Below are 16670 nucleotides of genomic sequence, written 5' to 3' on the forward strand. Positions count from 1 at the left end.
CTTTGGAAAAGCAATAATGAAGTAAAAGAGCATTGTCTCAGAACTCAAGCTCCTCTGACAGCATCCAGACTTTCCCCCCTCAGAGGAGCCCAGAGAGCAGGAAAGAGAGGTGTCTCTAGGCCTCCCCACAGTTCTGTCAGGTGGAGTAAAGGGATCCCATGGAAAGAATCGCAGTGAGCAGCAGGCCAGGGTTCCCTCTGTCTGAGGACTCTGCATTATTAGAGGAAGAAGCTGGTGAACTCAGGAAAGATTCTCTGGTTAGAACTGTGGGCTGGTGGCCCAAGACAGGGAGCCTCTGCCAGCGTCCCCTCCAGCTTGGAGATGGTCCATGCTCAGCCTCAGCTGACCAAACCCTCCCAACCACCTCGCTTGCCTCCCTGAGCACTCTGCTTTCCCGCCCTTGGCTGGCAGCACCCCCAGCCACCCACAGGAGCCACCTGGCAGAGGGAGGGTTCCCAGGTGGAGTGACTTCCCTCCCTCACAGGGGATCGGCTGGCCAGGTGGCCCTGTGTGTCAGATGACAGCGAGGCCGGGCAGGGGTGTGGGTAGGCGAGGCTTCTCCCAGAACTGCCACTGAGGCGCCTGTGCTCGGTCAGGAGAATGCTCAACATGGTTGAGTGTGGCCTGTTCCCCTCTCACCCCAAGATGCTGTCCTGCCTGCCAGGCCAGGCCGGGGCTCCCAGGTGGCAGCCTTCATCCCTGGACAGGCGTGGCTAGCGCGTCTCTGCCTGAATCCTGCAGACTGCTTGGACTGCACAAGGTTCACCTGCATTGTGTGGTGCTGTTACTTACATAGATTTGGGAGGTAAATCAGTTTTTCTTGAAGTAGGGAAATGAAGGGCTTAAGGTGCCATTTTAAACACCAGAAAGGGCAGGGCTCTTAGTGGAGATGCATTTTTTTTTTTTTTTTTTTTTGAGATGGAGTCTTTCTCTGTCACCAGGCTAGCGTGCAGTGGCGCGATCTTGGCTCACTGCAACCTCCGCCTCCCGGGTTCAAGCAATTCCCCTGCCTCAGCCTCCCAAGTAGCTGGGACTACCGGTGCACGCCACCACGCCCGGCTAATTTTTTTGTATTTTAGTAGAGACGGGATTTCACAATGTTGGCCAGGAAGGTCTCCATCTCCTGACCTCATGATCCACCCACCTCAGCCTCACAAAGTGCTGGGATTACAGGCGTGAGCTATCGTGTCCGGCCACAAGATACATTTTTTACACCTGCCACTTTGCCTCATCTGTCACCTTCACAGCTCCTAAGGGAGTCGGGGCTTGTGCTGCCACTGCTGCAGAGGATTAAGGGGTTTCCCTCTGGGGGCTCCAGAAACTGCAAGTCAGGGTGTTTTTGGCTGCTTGAGCAAAGGATAAGACCTGCACTTCCCTGCTCGGTCCTCAGCCCTGAACATGGCAACCGACTGCTCCATGAGCTGCTGACTGCGGGATTCTGAATGTAGGGTGGGGACGCCGTGCCTCCCTTTCCTGCTCACCTGTGTTTTCTGTACAAGCCCGTAACAGTAGTCAAATAAGGGAAACCAACAAAGGGTATGTGAAAAATACAAGGACCAAATTATATAGCTTTGGTTTTTGTGGAAACTCTGAAAGAAAAATTGTCAATATTGAGAAAAAGGCTTCAGAGGCAAACTTCTGAGGGGCATTTTTTATTATAAATTTAATATGGTTGATTAATGAAAAATCACAATGAAGTACCAAGAAAATGTTTGTCGATATAAAAATTTTAGCAGCATTTCCATAGTTTCAGGCTCCAACATTAGTCGTACTTCCTCCCTCCTGCTATCAAAAAAGAAGAGACTCCAATGGGATGGAGTAGAGCCTGGGGGTGTCCAGCTTTGTGTGGGCCTCAGAGAAATACTCCATCCAGCGTCCAGGAGTCCCCCTCCCTCTCATCTCTGAACTGCTAGAATGTCAAAGCACAGAAAAACCCTCCTTTGTGCTGACACTGGAGACAAGGATCCGTTCTTCAGGCTGCAGGGAGAATTGGGATGGAAACTGACCTTGGACTTGACAAGCAGTGCTCAGCCGCTCACCCTCACCAACACCTGTGCATTCTCTACTCTGATGACAAGGAAAGGCCACTGCAGGGTGGGCGGGATCTGGGGTGTGGCAGCGGCGGCACTGCTGGTGGGAGCCACGGCGTGGCGCATGCTGGGTGACGGTGTCACCGCCACACGCTGCTCCGGGGCAGGCGTGATCAGCGAGGGTGGGAGACAGACAATGTGAAAATGTAACACTGGCCAATGATTCCCCTGCTTCTTTGGTACTTTCCAAAATTCTCTGATCAAAAAAGTATAAGGGAAGCACACCATTAAAAAATTACATTTTTACGTATTTACAAAAGCAATGATGATATATTACACAAGAATCAATACACAGTATATGAACAAATCTTCAGTGAAAGCACTTGTGAGCTCCCGTCCCGCTGTCATCCCACAGCACGCGACCTCTGCAGGGTCATGTCGCCTGTCCTGAGGCTCATTACCTTATAGTATATTAGAAGGGAAAAACATCATTTGGAAAAAAATCATTTTCCAATCTACGCTTTCCTTTTAAAAGGCTTAACATTTGCCATCGAAATAGTTATGTACAAGATTTATTGAATATTGACTTATAGGCAATGATCTCCACTCCCAATTTGAATATGTTTGAAATAACGCTGCCTATTCTATGGATACAATAGATATTTAATATATAAGTAACTGCACCACATTATATCACCACGATACCAGTTTAATACATATTATTATGTACAGTAGTTAAGTTAGCTCGGGAAGGTGAGTCCCCGCAGCCTGGGTGAACAGTGTGGGATGGAGCCTCCTGGAAGGGAGGCAGAGAGCTGGTCATGAGAGAGCCGTGCACAGCCAGGATGTGTATATGCGGCATGAGGGCACATGTCTCCCACACGCCAACACCAGACCATCCCTTTAGCTGTTTGCAGCTGGAAGAAGACAAATCACACATATGGAAGGATCCCATACATGAGAAGAGCCATGACAGCAGCACTGAACAGCCCAGCCACGGGGACGGTCACGAACCAGGCCACGAAGATGTTCCGAAAGAGGCGCCAGTCCACAGCCTTGCGGGAGCGGATCCAGCCCACGGCCACCACCGAGCCCACCTGTGGGAGCACAGACATTGCAAAGTAAAAAAGGTGAGCCGCAAAGGCTACACTCAACCAATGTACACGGGCTAATCTCAGAAACAAGCTCTAGTACAACATTACCCAGTCCCCTACATTTGTTAAAGCTTTTAAAATAGCTTAGATTTTAGGTAGAATTGTTTGGGGATTCTTCTCTTCAGCATATAGCTCTTTATATAGCTGTTTTATATAGTTGTTTTGAGACAGAGTCTCACTCTGTCGCACGGGCTGGAGTGCAGTGGTGTGATCTCAGCTTACTGCAACCTCCATCTCCCAGGTTGAAGCAATTCTCCTGCCTCAGCCTCCTGAGCAGCTGAGATTACAGGCACGAGCCACTACCCTTGGCTAATTTTCATATTTTTAGTAGAGATGGGGTTTCACCATGTTGGCCAGGCTGATCTCGAACTCCTCACCTCAAGTGACCCTCCCTCCTCGGCCTCCCAAAGTGCTGGAGTGCAGTGGTGCAATCTCAGCTCACTGCAAGCTATGTCTCCCAGGTTCAAGTGATTCTCCTGTCTCAGCCTCCTGAGTAGCTGGGATTACAGGCAAGCGCCACCACATCCAGCTAATTTTCATATTTTTTAGTAGAGATGGGGTTTCACCATGTTGGTCAGGCTGGTCTCAAACTCCTGGCCTCAAGTGATCGGTCTGCCTTGGCCTCCCAAAGTGCTGGGATTACAGGCGTGAGCTACTGTGCCCAGGCTGGATTTTGGCTTTAAAAATAATATTCCCGGCCGGGCGCAGTGGCTCATGCCTGTAATCCCAGCACTTTGGGAGGCTGAGGCGGGTGGATCACGAGGTCAGCAGATGGAGACCATCTTGGCTAACACGGTGAAACCCCGTCTCTACTAAAAATACAAAAAATGAGCTGGGCATGGTGGCGGGCGCCTGTAGTCCCACCTATTCGGGAGGCTGAGGCAGGAGAATGGGGTGAACCCGGGAGGCGGAGCTTGCAGTGAGCGGAGATTGCGCCACTGCACTCCAGCCTGGGTGACAGAGCAAGACTCTGTCTCAAAAAAAAAAAAAAAAAATTCCCTGAAATCGACTGTAGTTAACAGGGAACATTTAAAATGTATCTTGAAATAATTTGAAACTTAGAGAAAAGCTCCAAGAACTCCCGTTTTCTCTTTACCCAAATTCACCAATTTTTGACATTTGCCACAATCTGTGAAGAGACATTTTAATATGATTAAAATATCCTGCATCTTATCAAACCTCACTTTCCCCTTCTGCTAAAGATTTCACAATCCAATGTTTATGATGATGGCTATAAAATGGTGATTTACCAGGCCGGGCGTGGTGGCTTATGCCTGTAATCTCAGCACTTTAGGAGGCCGAGGTGGGTGGATCACCTGAGGTCAGGAGTTCGAGACCAGCCTGACCAACATGGTGAAACCCCGTCTCTACTAAAAATACAAAAATTAGCCAGGTGTGGTGGTGCACACCTGGAATTCCAGCTACTCGCTTGAACCTGGGAGGTGGAGGTTGCAGTGAGCCAAGATCGCGATACTGAACTCCAGCCTGGGCAACAGCATGAGACTCAGTCTCAAAAAATAAATAAATAAATAAATAAATAAATAAATAAATAAATAAAATAAAATGGTGATTTACCAAACTCCATTCCAATTTCTCACATGGAGTTCTACTTTAAGGAAGAGCTCTTTCCTCTCCCAACGTGTTTTAGGACCTTAATACATAATGACAAATAGTTTTATAAACAGCTGTTAATGTAGTGTCATCCATAATCTGTGAATATCAGCACATGATATCATGTAAGTTGCTCTTTTTTTGGCTAATTAACTGGCAAAAAGATGCACTGTGGCTGCTTTAATTTGCGTATCTTTAATTACAATTAAGGCTGAACTTTAAAAAATATATTTACTGAATTTCACTCTCTCTAGCTTTCACATATACAAATTGTCGGCCGGGTGCAGTGGCTCACGCCTGTAATCCCAGCACTTTGGGAGGCCAAGGCGGGCGGATACGAGGTCAGGAGATCGAGACCATGCTGGCTAACATGGCGAAACCCTGTTTCTACTAAAAATACAAAAAATTAGCTGGGCATAGTGGTGCACACCTGTAGTCCCAGCTATCTGGGTGGCTGAGGCAGGAGAATCGCTTGAAACGGGGAGGCAGAGGTTGCAGTGAGCCGAGATCGCACCACTGCACTCCAGCCTGGGCGACAGAGTGAAACTCTGTCTCAAAAAAAAAAAAAAAAAAAAAAAAAAAAAAAAAAAAAAAAAAAAAAATTGTCTCTTCATGTATTTGGTCCATTTACATACTAAAATCTAATGTGTTCCTTATTTATCTGTGTAGTCTTCACTGAATAATATTAACTGTGATATCGAATACACATATTTTCTCGAGGTAGTATTTTGCTTTGTTTCACTTTCAAGTTTCTAACTTCATGCAATAAAATATGCTATAATTTCTTCTGTGATTTATCCTTGGCTTGAATATTTGATAAATATCTAATTTTAGAAAAATGGAATTTTTCTAAAATAAAATTCCATTTTACTCTAAATTTAAGAATATTTTAAAAATATTATTTAAGCCATCAGATTTATGTCCATGTATTTTGAGAGTGGTCTAATTTTGTTTTTCTAGACTGACAGCTATTCAACCTTTCAAACACTTACTGGTTAAATTTTCCCTTTTTTGAAATATATGCTCATATAGAACAGGTTCCATCCATTGCTATCTACTCTGTTCTTGTCCAGGTATCTACTTTTAAAAATTATCGTGGTAAGATATACATAACATAAAACTTACAGTTTTAGTAATTTTTCAGCATACCATTTAGAGGCATTAAGTACAATCACATTGTTTTGCAAACCATCACCACAATCCGTCTCCAGAACTTTTTCATCATCCCACATGGAAACTGCTCCATAAAACACTAACACCCAGTTCCCAACCCCTCCTCCCAGGACCTACTCTTGACTTTTGTTTCCTTATATGACATTATACGTCAGGTAAGGCTAGTTCCTCCTTTCAGTTTTCTTGTTAGATCATTTTATATTGCTGATAATTTATTTCATCAAAATGTATTCTTTAGTCTCATTTTGTAAAATTCCAAGTAAAATCCTGTTTCAGGTTGTATTTAGGGAGAAGTGACTTCATTACAACATTCTGGTTTTCCCATCCAATAGCACATTATGTCTCATATTCAGATTATCTTTTTATACCTCTGAGCAGTTTTATGCCTCTTCCATATCTATCACTCACATTTCTTTTTTAAAAAACTATTTATTTAGTTATTTAGAGATGGGGTCTTACTATGTTGCCTAGACTGGTCTTGAACTCCTGGGTTCAGGCTGTCCTCGTACCTTCAGCCTCCTGAGTAGCTGGGACTATAGGAACACACCATGTGCCTGGTGCCACTCACAGTTCTTATTAGGATTATTCTGAGGTAACTTTTATTTTTGCTGCAATTATGATGGCAGTTCTTTTCCCCTCCCGTTACATTTTCTAATTGGCTATTGCTGATGAACAAGTGCTGGATTTTTCTATTTTTATCTTGGACTTGGTCACTCTTATAAACTCTAGTAGTGTTTTAGAAATACTGAGTATTGGCCGGGCGTGGTGGCTCAGGCCTGTAATCCTAGCACTTTGGGAGGCGGAGGTGGGTGGATCACCTGAGGTCAGGAGTTCGAGACTAGCCTGACCAACATGGAGAACCCCTGTCTCTACTAAAAATACAAAATTAGCTGGGTGTGGTGCCGCACACCTGTAATCCCAGCTACTCGGGAGGCTGAGGCAGGAGAATCGCTTGAACCCGGGAGGTGGAGGTTGCGGTGAGCCGAGATCATGCCATTATGGCACTCCAGCCTGGGCAACAAGAGTGAAACTGTCTCAAAAAAAAGAAAAAAAAAAAAAAAAGAAATACTGAATATCATCAAATGTCTTTTTGGCTTATATCTCAACAGAGATCTTTTTTTTTTGTTTTTAAGTGGATTGCTAAGGCATATTATACTGAAGCTGCCTATATACCCAACTTGAGCCCCTGCAGGGGCCTAGCCCTGCACAGCCTGCTGGTGGTGGGTGATGCAGCCCTGCCCTGTCACAAAGGGAGCCCACTTTCTGGTAATCTTGATCAATTTGGTCCTGCTGAAAGGTTCTTGTATAGTATTGTTTTGTTTTGAGATGGAGTCTTGCTCTGTCACCCAGGCTGGAGTGCAACGGCACGATCTCAGCTCACTGCAACTTCCACCTCCTGGGTTCGAGCGATTCTCCTGCCTCAGCCTCCCGAGTAGCTGGGATTACAGGGGCCCACCACCACACTTGGCTAATTTTTCTATTTTTAGTAGAGATGGGGTTTTGCTATGTTGGCCAGGCTGGTCTCAAACTCCTGATCTCAGATGATCTGCCCACCTCAGCCTCCCAAAGTGCTAGGATTACAGGCATGAGCCACCACGCCCAGCCAAATACTGTAGATATCATTTTTCAGCATCTTGCTTAAAGTTTTTACAATCAATATTCATCGGTAAACATAGATTTCATTGTTTGTGATATTTTAAATTAGGTTTGGTATTAGAGTTATTCAGTGTACGCCACAGCACAAATGGGAGAGGTTTTTTTAGTTTTATTTTTCCTCCTACATTGTGGGAAAGTTGAGATATCGTGAGAGCTGGTTTTTTTTTTGTTTAAACGGAAAAGATTCTAATGAATTCATCTAGTCAGCAGTATCCTCACCTGCCCCACCCCAGCCCCTTTTTGCTTTTTTAGGTGAGAACAATTATTTTTGGAGAACTCCCTTAATTTCATCCTATTGTTCTGGGTCAGATTTTCCACTTTTTTCTACTTCATAGGCCAATATTTCTTTGTCATGTATATTGTTGCAGAAAATAATTCACAGGGGTTTTCAAATTCTTAGCATATAGCTGTGTGGTTTATTTAATAATGGAAACAATTCTCTTCTCTGTCTGTTGTTACAATGTCTTCCTCCTTCCCCAACTTAATTCCCTCCCTCTTTTCCTTGATGTGATCTGATATTTTATTAGTAGCCACTTTCCTCTCCCCTTCTTATTTTGTTTTTAATTAATTTTGCTTCTATATTTCGTACCACCTGTTTCCTCAATGTTTATTGTCCTGGACTTTTTACAAAATCCTAATTTTAATACTTGGTTATTTTATTTTCTCTTTGATCAATTAAACCATTTAAAGATATGAATTTTCATCTTAGCATAACTTGGTTGCCACAGGTTTTGCTATTTGTATCCACCCACGGACACACACATTTGGTTTTTATTATTTTTCAAGAAAGCTATCATTGTATTTTTCTAAACTCCTTAATTCAATTGTTACCTTAAAAAGCATTAAAAAGTCTCCATTGGAGGACGGGCGCGGTGGCTCACGCTTGTAATCCCAGCACTTTGGGAGGCCGAGGCGGGCGGATCACGAGGTCAGGAGATCGAGACCACGGTGAAACCCCGTCTCTACTAAAAATACAAAAAAAAAAAATTAGCCGGGCGTGGTGGCGGGCACCTGTAGTCCCAGCTACTCGGAGAGGCTGAGGCAGGAGAATGGCGTGAACCCGGGAGGCGGAGCTTGCAGTGAGCCGAGATTGCGCCACTGCACTCCAGCCTGGGTGACAGAGCGAGACTCCGTCTCAAAAAAAAAAAAAAGTCTCCATTGGGATACATTCTTATTTCAATATATAATTAATTTCTAGTTTAATTTTATTGTAATTAGAGATCACGGTTAGCACAACTTATGTTTAAAATTTTTTTTAATTTAAATTTTAATTTTTATAAAATAGAGACAGGGTCTCACTATGTTGCCCAGGCTGGTTTCAAACTTCCGGGCTCAAGCGATCCTCCTACCTCAGCCTCCCAAAGTGCTGGGATTACAGGTGTGAGCCACCATGCCAGGTCTGTTTTTAAAATTTTATAGAGATTTTTATCATGGTCTTCTGATTTTAGGATATTTATAAATGTTTCATGATGCTTGACAGGAAGGCATATGATCAGTAGGGTAAAAACTTGTACATATTTATTAATTATGCTGTTCTAAATAAATGTTCAAATTCTTCATAGTCCCACATACTTTTCCTACACTTCATTTATCATAGGCTAAGACAGTAATTTCTGAGTTCTTAACAATTTTATGTATTTAGTTATATGTTATTTGATTCATAAAAGATCCAGAGTACAATGTCTTTGCTACTGATCATGTCTTCTGTGAATGTAAAATGGCATTTTTTTGCTGTGTTCTAACTTCCTTTTTAATAAATCGAGTGTGTTTCCAGTTTAAGGACATCATCAGGTACGTATAGCAAAAAATTGTCGAGAAGAAGGGAGACCAGAGAGCAAGAATTAGAAATTAAACTAGAAATTATAATCCTACATTTGAAATCAGTAGTGTTCCCTATGTGCTGTTCCAAATTGAAATGGTGGTTGAATCATCATCTACGTCATCAGTGAGGAATGACAATGTGGGTGATCCACAAACAGGAATAATCTCAATCCACCCAGTATGGAATTAAAACGTTCTGCAGAACATGACTCCCAAATTCCTATTAAAGAGCACACACACGAGCAACTGTGCTCAGTAGTGGCACTGTGTGTTATCTGCTAGGGCTAAAGACCAAAGGTGATTAAGGGTCACAGAAGGGAAGAACGATGAACGAATTGCTGAAACATAATGTCTTAGGATTCTTTTATTTTCAAAACCGGTTTCTATGTCTTCAATTAAGGCTTTTTTGGGGGGGGGCGGGCGGGGGGGTAGTTTTGCTCTTGTTGCCCAGGCTGGAATGCAATGGTGCAATCTCCACTCACCACAACCTCCGCCTCCTGGGTTCAAGCGATTCTCCGGCCTCAGCCTCCCGAGTAGCTGGGATTACAGGCATGAGCCACCGTGCCTGGCCAATTAAGGCTTTTGATCCTACTCAAAGGTATTATTCCAGGAAAATATCTGATAAACTGAGTCCTCTGATATGAAATACAAAATGTATAAAACCAGAATACATACAGAGGGTGAAACTCATCAAACAGACTGTCTTATATATGCCTTCTGGAATAAAATGTGATAACAGGACTTTTCTAACTGTTTTTTTCCCAAGTTATACATTCAGCTCATGTATCACATAATATAGTATGGTTTCATAAATGTTTTGAAATGGGCTACGACAAAATTTAAACTATGCACTTAGGCTGGGTGCAGTGGCTCATGCCTGTAATTCCAGCACTTTGGGAGGCCGAGGCAGGCGGATCACTTGAGGTCAGGAGTTCAAGACCAGCCTGGCTAACATGGAGAAACCCCATTTCTACTAAAAATACAAAAATTAGCCAAGCATGGTGGTGCATGCCTGTAATCTCAGCTACTGAGGAGGCTGAGGCAGGAAAAATGCTTGAACCCAGGAGGCGGAGGTCGCAGTGAGCCAAGATCAAGCCACTGCACTCCAGTCTGGATGACAAAGCAAGACTCTGTCTCAAACAAAACAAAACAAAATAAAACAAATCTATGCATTTAGCCATGTACACTTAGAAGGAAGCATAAATCAATAACATCTACCTACATACATTAAAAAACTCATTTTAAATAATAGTTTCCGTGGCCGGGCGCAGTGGCTCATGCTTGTAATCCCAGCACTTTGGGAGGCCGAGGCGGGCGGATCACGAGGTCAGGAGATCGAGACCACGGTGAAACCCCGTCTCTACTAAAAAAAATACAAAAAATTAGCTGGGCGTGGTGGCGGGCGCCTGTAGTCCCAGCTACTCGGAGAGGCTGAGGCAGGAGAATGGCGTGAACCCGGGAGGCGGAGCTTGCAGTGAGCCGAGATTGCGCCACTGCACTCCAGCCTGGGTGACAGAGCAAGACTCCGTCTCAAAAAAAAAAAAAAAAAAAAAAAAAAAAAAAAAAAAAAAAAAATAGTTTCCATCTTATTTCCTGCCAAGTCTCCAACTTTTCCCTACTTTCTATTAGATGGCTCTAAGCAAGAAACTTAAAAATCAAACACAGGATAATTATCCTGAAAACTGATGCAATTCAACTATGACTCTATGTGGACATCAATACCCTTTGAATGTTTCCAGATTCACAGCCTCACTCACAGAGGGCCCCATTCTTCACGCCATCCCACGGCTCTCATAGTTCATCCCACATTTGCCATTTGGGGACTGTTGTGTGCAGGGGAAATATGTGATATGAGAGAATAAGTGTTATGGGGTAATGACAACTGTGAACTCTTCTCAGGACTTCTATTATTTGGACTCTGATGAGAACCATTTGCTCTCCAACTACACTGCAAGTTCCTGAGAGCTGAGACTCTGTCCTTAGTGCTCACGGGGAATAGCTCTGGGCTTTGTCCAGAAGTCCACGATCAATGGTATCAGACAAACTGACTCAAATCCAAGTTGTGAGCTGTCTTGTCTATTTTACAGATGGCACCCCGCTGCAGTCCCATTCAGGGAGACCTGCTTTAAGTGCCAACAAGCTATCCTAATACTACTCATCACCAGCTCAAAGGAAACAAAACTGGCTGGGCACGGTGGCTCATGTCTGTAATCCCAGCACTTTGGGAGGCTGAGGCAGGCGCATCACGAGGTCAGGAGATCGGGACCATCCTGGCTAACATGGTGAAACCCCGTCTCTACTAAAAATATAAAAAAGTAGCGTGGTGGTGGGCGCCTGTAGTCCCAGCTACTCAGGAGGCTGAGGCAGGAGAATGGCGTGAACCCAGGAGGCAGAGCTTGCAGTGAGCCGAGATCACGCCACTGCACTCCAGCCTGGGCGACAGAGCGAGACTCCATCTCAAAAAAAAAAACCTTATCATGTACTTTGTACAGGTATTTTAGGATAATGATAACATATACATCTGTTCACTAAGGTCCTGTACAAACTGGATGTAAATCTCTTAGTCACACATCATTATAGTATATATATCGATACAGTATTGGGGAAATCACACATATAGATAATTTAAGAGTTTGGCTTTTTAAATAAGCATTTTATACTTTTCATCTATTCCTATAAACTGTATTCTAGAGTTTAGTGTTATTAGCAAAATCAGTACTATCCGTTCCAACACTGTATACAGTATACATCCAAACGGATTAGACTGCTCATACAGTTAGCTAAGTGGCACCAACCTGGAAGAACCAAACCTGTGCTGGTTTTTTCAAAAGCTCTTGGAGCGGGGTGGAGCCAAGATGGCCGAATAGGAACAGCTCCGGTCTCCAGCTCCCAGCCCCAGCGACACAGAAGACGGGTGATTTCTGCATTTCTGCTTGAGGTACCGGTTTCATCTCACTAGGGAGTGCCTAACAGTGGGTGCAGGACAGTCGGTGAAGCGCACTGTGCGCGAGCCGAAGCAGGGCGAGGCATTGCCTCACTCGGGAAGCGCAAGGGATCAGGGAGTTCCCTTTCCTAGTCAAAGAAAGGGAAAACAGACGGCACCTGGAATATCGGGTCAGTCCCGTCCTAATACTGCGCTTTTCGAACGGGCCTGGAAAACGGCACACTAGGAGATTGTGTCCCGCACCTGGCTCGGAGGGTCCTATGCCCACAGAGTCTCGCTGATTGCTAGCACAGCAGTCTGAGATCACGCTGCAAGGCGGCAACGAGGCTGGGGGAGGGGCGCCCGCCATTGCCCAGGCTTGCTTAGGTAAACAAAGCAGCCAGGAAGCTCTAACTGGGTGGAGCCCACCACAGCTCAAGGAGGCCCGCCTGCCTCTGTAGGCTCCACCTCTGGGGGCAGGGCACAGACAACCAAAAACTCAGCGAGAACCTCCACAGCCTTAAATGTCCCTGTCTGACTGACAGCTTTGAAGAGAGTAGTGGTTCTCCCAGCACGCAGCTGGAGATCTGAGAACGGACAGACTGCCTCCTAAAGTGGGTCCCTCACCCCTGAGCCGCCTAACTGGGAGGCACCCCCCCAGTGGGACAGACTGACACCTCATTCAACCGGGTACTCCTCTGAGACAAAACTTTCAGAGGAACTATCAGACAGCTGAATTTGTGGTCTCACGAAAATCCGCCGTTCTGCAGCCACCAGTGCTGACACCCAGCCAAACAGGGTCTGGAGTGGACCTCTAGTAAACTCCAACAGACCTGCAGCTGAGGGTCTTGTCTGGTAGAAGGAAAATTAACAAACAGAAAGGACATCCACACCAAAAACCCATCTGTACATCATCATCATCGAAGACAAAAAGTAGACAAAACCACAAAGATGGGGAAAAAACAGACCAAAAAAACTGGAAACTCTAAAAAACAGAGCACCTCTCCTCCTCCAAAGGAACGCAGTTCCTCACCAGCAACGGAACAAAGCTGGATGGAGGATGACTTTGATGAGTTGAGAGAAGAAGGCTTCAGACGATCAAACTACTCTGAGCTACGAGAGGAAATTCAGAACAATAGCAAAGAAGTTAAAAACTTTGAAAAAAAATTAGAAGAATGGATAACTAGAATAACCAATGGAGAGAAGGGCTTAAAGGAGATGATGGAGCCGAAAGCCAAGTTTCGAGAACTACGCGAAGAATGCAGAAGCCTCAGTAGCAGATGCGATCAACTGGAAGAAAGGGTATCGCTGATAGAAGATGAAATGAATGAAATGAAGAGAGAAGGGAAGTTTAGAGAAAAAAGAATAAAAAGAAATGAACAAAGCCTCCAAGAAATTTGGGACTATGTGAAAAGACCAAACCTACGTCTGATTGGTGTACCTGAAAATGATGGGGAGAATGGAACCAAGTTGGAAAACACTCTGCAAGATATTATCCAGGAGAACTTCCCCAATCTAGCAAGGCAGGCCAGCATTCAGATTCAGGAAATACAGAGAACGCCACAAAGATACTCCTCGAGAAGGGCAACTCTAAGACACATAATTGTCAGATTCACCAAAGTGGAAATGAAGGAAAAAATGTTAAGGGCAGCCAGAGAGAAAGGTCGGGTTACCCACAAAGGGAAGCCCATCAGACTAACAGCTGATCTCTCAGCAGAAACTCTACAAGCCAGAAGAGAGTGGGGGCCGATATTCAACATTCTTAAAGAAAAGAATTTTCAACCCAGAATTTTCTATCCCGCCAAACTAAGCTTCATAAGTGAAGGAGAAATAAAATACTTTACAGACAAGCAAACGCTGAGAGATTTTGTCACCACCAGGCCTGCCCTAAAAGAGCTCCTGAAGGAAGCACTAAACATGGAAAGGAACAACCGGTACCAGCCCCTGCAAAAACATGCCAAATTGTAAAGACCATCGAGGCTAGGAAGAAACTATAGCAACTAACGAGCAAAATAACCAACTAACATCATAATGACAGGATCAGATTCACACATAACAATATTCACGTTAAATGTAAATGGGCTAAATGCTCCAATCAAAAGACACAGACTGGCAAACTGGATAAGGAGTCAGGACCCATCAGTGTGCTGTATTCAGGAAACTCATCTCACGTGCAGAGACACACATAGACTCAAAATAAAGGGATGGAGGAAGATCTATCAAGCAACTGGAAAACAAAAAAAGGCAGGGGTTGCAATCCTAGTCTCTGATAAAATAGACTTTAAACCAACAAAGATCAAAAGAGACAAAGAAGGCCATTACATAATGGTAAAGGGATCAATTCAACAAGAAGAGCTAACTATCCTAAATATATATGCACCCAACACAGGAGCACCCAGATTCATAAAGCAAGTCCTCAGTGACCTACAAAGGGACTTAAACTCCCACACAATAATAATGGGAGATTTTAACACCCCACTGTCAACATTAGACAGATCAACGAGACAGAAAGTTAACAAGGATATCCAGGAATTGAACTCAGCTCTACACAAAGTGGACCTAATAGACATCTACAGAACTCTCCACCCCAAATCAACAGAATATACATTTTTTTCAGCACCACACCACACCTATTCCAAAATTGACCACATAGTTGGAAGTAAAGCTCTTCTCAGCAAATGTAAAAGAACAGAGATTATAACAAACTGTCTCTCAGACCACAGTGCAATCAAACTAGAACTCAGGATTAAGAAACTCAGTCAAAACCGCTCAACTACATGGAAACTGAACAACCTGCTCCTGAATGACTATTGGGTACATAATGAAATGAAGGCAGAAATAAAGATGTTCTTTGAAACCAACGAGAACAAAGACACAACATACCAGAATCTCTGGGACACATTCAAAGCAGTGTGTAGAGGAAAATTTATAGCACTAAATGCCCACAAGAGAAAGCAGGAAAGATCCAAAATTGACACCCTAACATCACAATTAAAAGAACTAGAAAAGCAAGAGCAAACACATTCAAAAGCTAGCAGAAGGCTAGAAATAACTAAAATCAGAGCAGAACTGAAGGAAATAGAGACACAAAAAACCCTTCAAAAAATTAATGAATCCAGGAGCTGGTTTTTTGAAAAGATCAACAAAATTGATGGACCGCTAGCAAGACTAATAAAGAAGAAAAGAGAGAAGAATCAAATAGATGCAATAAAAAACGAAAAAGGGGATATCACCACCGATCCCACAGAAATACAATCTACCATCAGAGAATACTACAAACACCTCTATGCAAATAAACTAGAAAATCTGGAAGAAATGGATAAATTCCTCGACAAATACACCCTCCCAAGACTAAACCAGGAAGAAGTTGAATCTCTGAATAGACCAATAACAGGTTCTGAAATTGTGGCAATAATCAATAGCTTACCAACCAAAAAGAGTCCAGGACCTGATGGATTCACAGCTGAATTCTACCAGAGGTACAAGGAGGAACTGGTACCATTCCTTCTGAAACTATTCCAATCGATAGAAAAAGAGGGAATCCTCCCTAACACATTTTACGAAGCCAGCATCATCCTGATACCAAAGCCTGGCAGAGACATAACCAAAAAAGAGAATTTCAGACCAATATCCTTGATGAACATTGATGCAAAAATCCTCAATAAAATACTGGCAAACCGAATCCAGCAGCACATCAAAAAGCTTATCCACCATGATCAAGTGGGCTTCATCCCTGGGATGCAAGGCTGGTTCAACATACGCAAATCAATAAATGTAATCCAGCATATAAACAGAACCAAAGACAAAAACCACATGATTATCTCAATAGATGCAGAAAAGGCCTTTGACAAAATTCAACAACCCTTCATGCTAAAAACTCTCAATAAATTAGGTATTGATGGGACGTATCTCAAAATAATAAGAGCTATCTACAACAAACCCACAGCCAATATCATACTGAATGGGCAAAAACTGGAAGCATTCCCTCTGAAAACTGGCACAAGACAGGGATGCCCTCTCTCACCGCTCCTATTCAACATAGTGCTGGAAGTTCTGGCCAGAGCAATCAGGCAGGAGAAGGAAATAAAGGGTATTCAATTAGGAAAAGAGGAAGTCAAATTGTCCCTGTTTGCAGATGACATGATTGTATATCTAGAAAACCCCATTGTCTCAGCCCAAAATCTCCTTAAGCTGATTAGCAACTTCAGCAAAGTCTCAGGATACAAAATTAATGTACAAAAATCACAAGCATTCTTGTACACCAATAACAGACAAACAGAGAGCCAAATCATGAGTGAACTC

General features: G+C 43.7%; 1 protein-coding gene across 8 annotated transcripts in view; it reads right to left on the minus strand.

Annotated features, from left to right (window-relative positions):
• Positions 1-1636: 1636 nt before the first annotated feature.
• Positions 1637-16670, minus strand: part of SLC20A2 (solute carrier family 20 member 2) — a 128826-nt gene continuing 113792 nt past the window's right edge. For all 8 annotated transcript variants that reach the window (XM_055296087.2, XM_055296084.2, XM_055296081.2 and 5 more), the window contains one exon: positions 1637-3127. In XM_055296087.2, coding sequence (XP_055152062.2) covers positions 2963-3127 — 165 coding nt within the window. In that variant the 3' untranslated portion in view covers positions 1637-2962. The remainder of the gene's footprint in view (positions 3128-16670) is intronic.

The sequence above is a fragment of the Symphalangus syndactylus genome, chromosome 10 (assembly GCF_028878055.3).
Source record: "Symphalangus syndactylus isolate Jambi chromosome 10, NHGRI_mSymSyn1-v2.1_pri, whole genome shotgun sequence".
In the NCBI taxonomy this organism is placed as follows: Eukaryota; Metazoa; Chordata; class Mammalia; order Primates; family Hylobatidae; genus Symphalangus; species Symphalangus syndactylus.